The 9,447-nt window shown below is 36.7% G+C and overlaps 1 protein-coding gene across 2 annotated transcripts in view; it reads right to left on the bottom strand.

Moving 5' to 3' along the window:
* Positions 1-1,238: 1,238 nt before the first annotated feature.
* LOC100539868 (ras-specific guanine nucleotide-releasing factor RalGPS1-like) overlaps positions 1,239-9,447 on the bottom strand; it is a 41,074-nt gene continuing 32,865 nt past the window's right edge. Inside the window, exons 7-9 of one of the 2 annotated variants that reach the window (XM_031554834.1) lie at positions 8,306-8,398; positions 5,661-5,787; positions 1,239-1,373 (exon numbers count right to left, since the gene is read on the bottom strand). In XM_031554834.1, the coding sequence (XP_031410694.1) occupies positions 1,360-1,373; positions 5,661-5,787; positions 8,306-8,398 (234 nt within the window). In that variant the 3' untranslated portion in view covers positions 1,239-1,359. The remainder of the gene's footprint in view (positions 1,374-5,660; positions 5,788-8,305; positions 8,399-9,447) is intronic. The other variant, XM_031554835.1, reaches the window with a different exon arrangement.

The following is a 9,447-nucleotide window of genomic DNA, read 5'->3' as shown; positions in this document are numbered from 1 at the left end:
TAATTAAAGAAACCTTTTCTACTGTACCAGACAGTGTTTTTTAAACATACATTCAACACAAGCAGATGTTCACATTTGTGACGCGTATTTATCTATGTTCAAGCCCAACATACTTCATGTAAACAATCTTTAAGGTTGGTAAAAAAGATGTCCAGATAAATGAAAAGATATAAGCTTATCACTTAAAAAGCTTATGCTTCTTCAGACCAGTTCAAGCCTTAAATGTAAATGTGTGAAATGACATTGACTTGCTTTAATGTGAAAATTAACCAGTTATTTAACAATTTATTTAAAAATGTTGGTATAACTTGCAATGAAAATTTGACTTCACATTACTGTTTAAGACTTACTCCCAGAAGCTGCCTAAAAAACTGAAGACATCCTAGCTTTCCAACAGAGGGAGATTTTGCTACAAATAATTATTTCAAAATGAAGTGATGAATTAAACATAAATTTCTTAATGGTGTAGGAATTCCCTAAGATCTGAAGATCATAACTTCTGTTCAACACTTACACAAAGAAAGAAAAAGAACAGTTCTATGAAGTGGATGATAAAAACTCAAGACAACCAAATCATTCACCCTACTTAAAACCATCTTTTGATACTTTGAACTTAGATGGCAAAATGGAAAAGTCCCGATAATAAAATCAGGACTTCACATGTGGAGATTCTCCCCTCCATTAGGAGTGATGAGGTCTGAAAGATACTCACACGTGTTAGTTTAGAGAAGAACCAAGTCTCACAACAGTAACAAAAGTTTTCTACCTGTCAGCCCATATCATACGAATGTAGCTTCCTGCTGACATACATCAGGAATCAGCTCTGAGAACCCAAAACTAGTGGATTGCTCTTATGACACAAATATTTCCCCTCCCCTATGTGTATACTACTCTAATACTATCTATATTAAATGTTTTTGCCTTCTGGATATCTGACTTCCACTGGGATTAATATGTAATTTAACAAGTCGGTTAGAAAATACTTCCCCAACCTTCAACAAATGCCATACAAGATACTGCACCAAAACAATATACTTCCAAAATATGACATCACCAAATGCTCATCTAAGCTATCAGAGTCTGAAATGTAACCAAAACATTTCTTTGGCACTTCATATGTTTTAAAAGAACTTTGTCCCACTTAGCCTAAGAAACAGTAACAGCTAAAAGAAGAACTTAATATTAATGTTGTACCCAAATTAATCAACACCAATAGCTCTACAAAACATCATTTGTAATTCAGAGGAGAGAAAAGAGCAGTTTGGTTTCAAAGCACATTCCCTCTATATTTTAATCGGTCGTGTATGGCTTCAAGGGTTGTAGTTCATCTTTTTGGACAGGGATCGAAGTCAGTGAGTTTCAACAATGTTTAGCTGAGGGTGGGGGGAGGAGAAAAAAAATGAATCAGTTCCAGCATATTTCATTCCTGACTTGCAAGAATATTAACAGATGTTATTTAAGATTACAGTTCTGAAATTGGACTTCATGTAAGGGGTATTTGTTTGTTACAGACGTTGTACAGACCTCATTGATTGAGTGTTCTACAAAATGCTTTTTCAATTGCAGATGCTTAAAATTCAAGCCACCTATAGTCTACTCTTTTTTTCTGTGGTAGCTAGTTAGAAAAGCAGTTCAGTTAAGTTTAAAAACTGAAAATGACCTGGGAAATGGTCTTTAATGAACACTTCTGTCAGCTTTAGTTACTTCAACTTACATATTTCATCTGCTTGGAAGAGATCTTGTTTTACCACAAGAATCTATTGCCTGCTACAAAAACAGCATGTGTTTATTCAGCACGGTCAGTGAAAGGTGTGTTCTGCAGAAATCCCTTGGTGAAATCAGTTTGCAGCCAGCCTTTAAATTAAATCTTATTAGACATCTAAAACAGCCTCCCTTAATTTAAGACTACAGAATGAAGTCAACTAAGCATTACTACAAATATACCTCAAAGCTTCTGACTGCACAAATACCGTAAGAGGAAAGAACTCCTCTAAAGTTGCCAGTTTGTGGTGACAAAGAAGGAGAATGTAACACCTCTTTATCAAGTTGGTTTACATCTCACAATGAACTTCTACTTTCAAATGCTTACAACACTTATCAGAAGTTCTGGGGCTGAATGTTCTAAGCAGTGCAAACGGTTATGTTTTCGTGCTTTGTCTCTCACTTTTCTGCAGCAGTTTCCCAAAGAGGTTGTAGCAGCATCCCTCAAGCTTATTGCACTAGACATTGAGAAGCACTGTCCCAGAAGGACAGAGCTTTCACCATTCCTGTACGGCCAGTTCAAATATAACCAAACAGACCTTGAAAATGTTTAATCTGTTAAAGCCTGAAACAGTTTGCAAAAATGTTTCCAAAGTTTATTTGCAAGCAACATCACTGAAGTAGCTGAATGGTCAGCAGATGAACACTTCAATAATCTGTTTTCCCATTTCTGGATATAGATCCTGAAAGACAGCTATAAGGAAGTATTTCACACGGTAGTACTGCTTAGTTAAATAAAAACCTCACTTCTCATGATGTGGCTCACTTGTTTCATTGCACACCCTCAGATCTGTCAGAATTCTATGAGACTCCTCAGAAAATGCATTTGTTCCAAGGCAAAATATAACATTGTAAATACAGTTGCCATTTGTTTTGATTACTCTAATGGGCCAAGTGATTCAGCAGTGATAACGCATCCCAGACCAGACAATGAAGACTTAATACTGCACCCATTTATTGCCCTTGAACAGCTTTTAGCTCTCACATTCAGGTTAGGAGCCCACAGACCACGTGCTGCTTTTACTTGCCATTCGAGAACTCCCCAATCAAGACATTTCTTGTTGCTGCAAGGAACTGAAAAGCTTTCTCGGTAAGTATGGAAGAACGTTTTTGTCTTGTCCACAGTGAGCTGTGGTACACAGTAAGAAAACAATCTGTACTTCTGTGGCTCAGAAACCACCTCCGTTGCAAAGGCTACGCAATAAAGCAGTTAAGCTTTAAACTATAATACAAAGACAGTACAAAAAACTGAAAAACATCCAACGTCCACATTTGGTTGCATGGACAAACCTAGAACTCTCCAGGGTAAAACATTAGTCCCGGAAATTGCAGCTGAAATACTTATATGTGCTTCCAAGCAATGCCCTTCAACCACCATTGCTCTGGAAGGGATTTCCAAAAGTTACTATAGAAGATTTGATTCTCTGCACTATTATGAAGAGCAGTTTAGGGGATAACTGAAACCTCAGCACCTGTGTGAACACTGAAGGGAGCCCCTCCTTTTCTGCAGAAGGAAAGGACCTTATGATTCATCCCCTCTGCAGCACATACCATGTTCAGAACTGCAATTTAGGTAGACCTCAGCACACATTTTGAACAAGGAGCAGCAATATGCCTGCATCTGATTCTGATACCACAAGTAACAGCAGAAAACCATCCTTCCAGGAATTGTAACTTGCAGCTGGGAAGCTTAAAACAGAAAGCAAGCAAGTTTGGTTCTCCTGTCCCATATCACACTCAGGTCAGTATAAACTCCTCGGGAAAGAAACGTTAGAAATAATACTCCTGCAAATCTACTCCGGTGTTTCTGGAGATGAAAAACTCTGATCAAATGAGAAAAGTAGGACTCCACAGTCGACCTTCCAAGACGGATGCAGACTCATCGCGACTGTAGCTGCAAAGCAATTTGTTTGTTTGGCCACACGTAATAAATCTTACAACATTAATTTTAGAGGAGCGCATCGGTGGGCATTTGCTTTTTCTGATGAGAACTATAGGCTCAGGGGACACTCTGTGTCATTACTGAGAATTCCTACCACAGGAAAGCAGGTCACAAGACACTCTAACTACAGCTGGTCACAGCAAAGCACTAAACCCCCCTTCTGCCTAAAAAATATTTATTTCAATAAATTATTAAATCAAGCCAAAAACTTACTCTGAACCAAAAAGTTACACAGAGTTTCTCATGTATGAAGAGGAAACCATCTGTAACAGAAGAAAACCTAAAAAATCCCCTAAAAATTTGGAAAACAATGTTCTAAATATAGACGTGCAGGTAGTAAGACACTATGTTAAAAATGCCTGACAAACAGACCAGAGAGTAAATAATTCTCTGCACAGAAATAGGTTTTAGAAAGCCATAATGGCACAGGACAGAGTATCACGAGATTTGGAAAAAATCTAAAAGCAGGCTGGCTTCAGGCTCTGTAATTGGCAAGGAAACAATTTGAGCCTGGCTTCATATCTAATAAATCATAGCATATAGGGTAAAAAGCTTCTAGAAAGCTAGAAATTCCATTTCTGAACGATACGCAGATCGTATATAAGCACATGGATGAATGGGCAAAGTACAAAATGCTATTTTTAATTACATTACACTCTGTTTGGTGTTTTTGGCCCCTTTTAATTCAGGCCCAGTTTTAATAGCTCTATTAACAAACAGGATAGTGTGTGACATGCATCATGCTGTCAATTCTCACACACACACTACAGACAAAACAGGCTTATGCTGAGTATTTCAAGGTTCCATTATAGACATGAACAGTTACCAATATTCTGGGAGGGATGTAAAATGGAAATGAAAAATGAGGACAGAATGACAAATTCTATAGGACTGCTCTTTATAATTATTACTACTTCTGCAGAGTAAAGAGTTTCTTCCTATTCGAGTCCAGAGCAGGAATTTAATGCAACTATTATGCACTTTAGAAGTATTCTAGATACAAGCAAAAATGATGGCAACCTGGCTCACATCAAGCAATGAAAGAGATGATGCAATATCGTGATGAATATATTGATCACAGCATAAAGAATGTTATTTTTTAAAAGTTAATATTAAAAAGTAGTATCAACCATCAAAGAGATTACGTTTTAATGAAACATAGCTATCACCTTAAATTCAGGTGCGAGAGCACCTGAAATCAACAGGGGTATAATTTTTTTTTTCTGGAGAAGAAAAAAAATGAGTAAACATTTCCTGAATTTTGTATAACCACTGACAGCTTACGGTACCAAAGAAAAGCTACATTATAAGAACACAATCACCCTGAACAACATAAAACGTTGAGACATTGAGTGACACTAGATCAGCTTGGAAGCCAAAACAATTCATACTGAGCATTTATCTAGCTTTCCCAGGTACAAAGGAATATCAGTTACTGAATTATCCCATAAATGAGTCAGTAGTAAATATCCAGTTACACTTGTCATCTTAATATAACTGAATGCAACAATAGCTGCAGATTTTAGCATGCTCCAAACCTTAGAACCTGCACTTATTTATCAGAGGCTGGTGATTTAAAGCTTCTCATAAATTAAAGCCCAGCATTACTGTAACATTCAAATATTTAGCTCTTGAAGAGTGCTAGCAAGCATAACAGTTTAAGCACTTCTCCAGAAGTCAGCGTACCTATACAACATATGGGAAAATCGTTTACTAGAAAACTGATCCTGTATGTAAAACTTCAAGTGTTTGTGAGGTTTAATAGCAACTTTCTTCCTGAAGCTGGTGAAGCTATTTCTTGCCAAATACAGAATACACAGAACCAACTGGTGTCTCTATATTCTTTACTGAAGTATTAAAGTAGTTTCAAGTACGTTTAAGTGTCACTGTTCTGTTTGTGTAATCACTGCAGAAAGGTTTTTTATTAGTATTTCCCATTTGAAATACTTCAGCTTACCTAAATAGGGAATACATGGAGTCATCTTCAAGCTGCTGATGTAATCTCTAAGCCTTTTGTAATTATCTTCTTTACTCATAACATACTCCAGCTTTTCAAAAGTGGCTTTATCCTTCCGACTCAATAACTACAAAAAAAAAAAGGCAGAATCAGTTGAGATGAAGTTTGATTGTTATGACTGCTCAAAGTTTTACCCTTAAATGCATGCATTTAATTCTTTTGTTTCTCCCCCTCTCCCTTTTTTGGTTACTTGTTTTGAAGTATGACTGCTTAAAATTACAGCATTTACTCCTTATGGATAAACACTTTAGGGACAAATATAGAAAAGTGCTATTTCATGGTCAAATCTAAATAAGCCTTTTAAAGAAATAATCAAATATAAACTTTGGTGTCCTGGTAATCCTTCTGAAATAAAACAAGTTTTCCAATGACTGATCTAGCTAAAATACAACATTTCACACGCTTGTCCACTTCTGTAGTATTTCAAAGTAGCAGTTTATTCACTGTATTGATCTTTAAAGTTAAGGTTTGCTTGTCAGAAGTACCAAGTTTTATAGTAATCCAGTTTCAGAAAAACCCAAATTCCAAAATGTTCTTATTCTTGAATTGAAAACTGTTAACAAATTAGTCTTTCAAAGAGCAAAATCACATCATTAAAACCTGATAAATATCCTTAACCAAACTACAAATAATAAAATGAATGCAGCTATAAGCATCCACATACTTCATGTGCTGGAAGAGTGTGAAGATATGATCCATTTTTCTCTATAGAAAGCATACAGAAGACTTGAATACAGGCTGTATTTATTGTTCCATCAGCTAGCAACTTTAGTGGATCTTATCAGTATTACAGTGACCTCCACTTAAAATACAAACAAAGTCATGAGTCTCCTCCAATGTCTGTTCTCCCCCATCCCAACACCTTCTTTTGACAGCAATAACTGAACACTGAGCTCTCTTAGCAAAACTGAGAAACTAAACAATGTCTTTTTGAAACATCTAACTGCACTACTGTTGCAAAGCCACATTAAAGGCTTCATTTCAGCTTGGAGCCAAAATTTAAAGGGAGGTGTAAGATGTTTATATTGAACATTTTGGCAGAAGGCTTGGTGTCCTAGCCTCCCAATCACTTTTTCCCCCTCACAAGATCCTCAATAGTACAAGAATTACAAGGTGCAGAACACTTAGTTCTTTTATTCCCTTTTCTTTTTCAAATAAAGGTCAACTCATGTGACAGAACAGAATTGAAATAAACCCTCAAGTTCTAATTTCACTATTGAAATAACTGCTTTTTCTACCTATGTTGCCTACATCTTAATCTTCATTCATCATTACTGAATTCAACATAGTCTTTCGAAAGAAAATCACTTTTAAAGAGGAATAAAAAGTGTAAAAGATTAAGTAGGAAAGAAATCAGAAATCCAAATGGTTTAATCATGGCAGCAGCTAACAAATTTATATTAATACAGAAACAGTATGTATGAATTCTGAGTCATGCACGCAATTCCATTTCTCATCACTGCTAAGTAAAGCGGTTGAAGCACCACAATGACAAAACCAGAAAAGCAGAAGTTTGCCTCAAGAACATTCTGAAGTCTTAGCTTCATTAAGGTTTTCTTGGAGAGATTTGAAGGAATACATCTTACTGTACTGCGCGTTAGCAAAACGTGCACTGAATTCCAGATGAGTATCTTAGCAGGAGTGCTTTAAATTAATTTTTGGTAATCATCAGCTGAGCAACACTATAATTGAGATTTTCCTACCTTGGGTGGAGAAGGAGGCAGAATGACAGAAACACATTTTGTAATGCATAATATGTAAAGTATGTCTACAGAGAAAGTTTAGTTTGTTTCCCTGTTTTAGTGGTCTATCTGTACTTCCCCTGCAGAGAAGCACGTCAGCCATCTGATCACTTTCATCACGCTTGAAAATGCATCTGTTTGTACAACTGGGTAACCACCCAATGGAGAGTTGGATCAAACAAGGTTTACTCAACTCAAAAGTATCAATGAGCAAAAGTTGCTCCTAATGTCCAACTGATGAAGATGCAATCACATGAACATACTATTAATTCTAGTCAAAAAACATGTCAAAAAAACATTTCCGAAGAATGCCTCTTACACGACTGTACAGAAGACCACCTAAGAAATACAATGGCTAGAGCAGCTGCATTAACTATGAAAACCATCCTGAAAACTGATGAAGATTGCTGGATTCAGCTATCAGTAAGAGAAACTACAAATCTTTTTATGGAAACTGAATCATTAATTTCTGGACGTCTGTTCTCCATAGCAAAAAAAATTCCACTAGTATAAACCCCTAAATGATTAAAATATGGCCCACTTTGGCATTCTTAATTTTCCAGCAACTAAATACAAAATAGCTTCGGGCCAAATTAAAAGCCTCTGCATTTAGCAGAATCTGCAGGGAACTATTTTTCAAAGGAATTTCAATGCCAGAATGGAAAAAAAAAAAAAAAATACCAACAGGAAACAGACCTCAGATGCAGTAGAAACATTATGTATGCAGTACAAGAAGATTAGAACTATCTGTAATAATTATTGCAAGCTTGAAAATAAGCTAGAGAATGCTGTATTTTTCTAAGAATACATTAAAATCCCTTCAATGTCCCACTGCTCACTTACCGCCCACGTTTTAGTCAGTCTGAAGATAGGAGCACTCTGTAGGCCTGACACAACTGCCATAAGAGCGTGCAGATTGTTCAGCTCATACAGTTTCTGAGAACAAAAATATACAATAAACAACCAATGTTCCAATTAGTGTCCACAGTTAATACAGAATAAGCTGCAATCCAAACTGAAGATACCTCATGTTTTAAAATGAACATTTAATTATAGCGAACTGCTGACCACTCAAATAACTTTCACAGCACTTTCTAATTTTCCAGTACTGCCTCTATACAGCCTTGGATTAGAAGATACTGGCCGTTGCATAGTCCAGATATAGCCCTGCCAAAAATATATGTTCCAAAATGTACATTATACATCAGAAATGCCAGAAATTGTCAAACCCAACACATTCCCATTCATAGCATTCAAGAGAATTTTCAAACTGAAGATGCCAAAAAGGATAGCCCACGTGAATGATGTAATCACGACAGCATTCAATCCTGTAAGTGCGTTTTTCACCACAGATTTATGGAGCCAGCGAGGCTGCAACAGAACACCTACAGAATTTGAAGCAGGATGAAGTCAAGCAGGGTAAACGTACCTGGAGTACCTCTCTGACTGAAAGGCAATTTGGCGAGTATGAAAACTAAAACTAATTCATAATACAAGAATATGAGCAACCTTTATAAACATGGTGAATTAAGTCTTTTTCCTCCTTCAAACTCATCTTACCTAATTTTTCTTGAGTGGGAGGTCACTTACGAGATGAGGCTTTGTTAGAAAACACTGGCTTAACTAGAGTCTGAGTATGAGACCACATTTTTTAGGGAGGCTGAAAGTGATCCTACGGGGTGGTTTTCCAGCTCATGGCTTTGAAACTCAGCAAATGATTCTCTCTCTGCTTAACACTGGGCCAGACAACCAGCGGCCTCAAGGAACCAAGTCCTCATAGGTATTACTCAGGAATCCCACATTTAATACATATCAGGTCACTCTAGTAGCAGTTTGAGTCTGGATGCCCAGAACTCCATGGTTCTAAGCAAGTCTACTGACCAGTAGGGACTTTCTACACCTACTGAATAACCACTTATCTAACCTAATCCATTCTTTGATGGATTCTTCAGCATTCTGTATAAAGGGCAATCAGTGTTTTGTTG

The sequence above is a fragment of the Meleagris gallopavo genome, chromosome 10, assembly GCF_000146605.3.
Source record: "Meleagris gallopavo isolate NT-WF06-2002-E0010 breed Aviagen turkey brand Nicholas breeding stock chromosome 10, Turkey_5.1, whole genome shotgun sequence".
Classification (NCBI taxonomy): domain Eukaryota; kingdom Metazoa; phylum Chordata; class Aves; order Galliformes; family Phasianidae; genus Meleagris; species Meleagris gallopavo.
The sequence above is the reverse complement of the archived record's forward strand: the minus strand, read 5'-3'. Positions and strand labels throughout refer to the sequence as shown.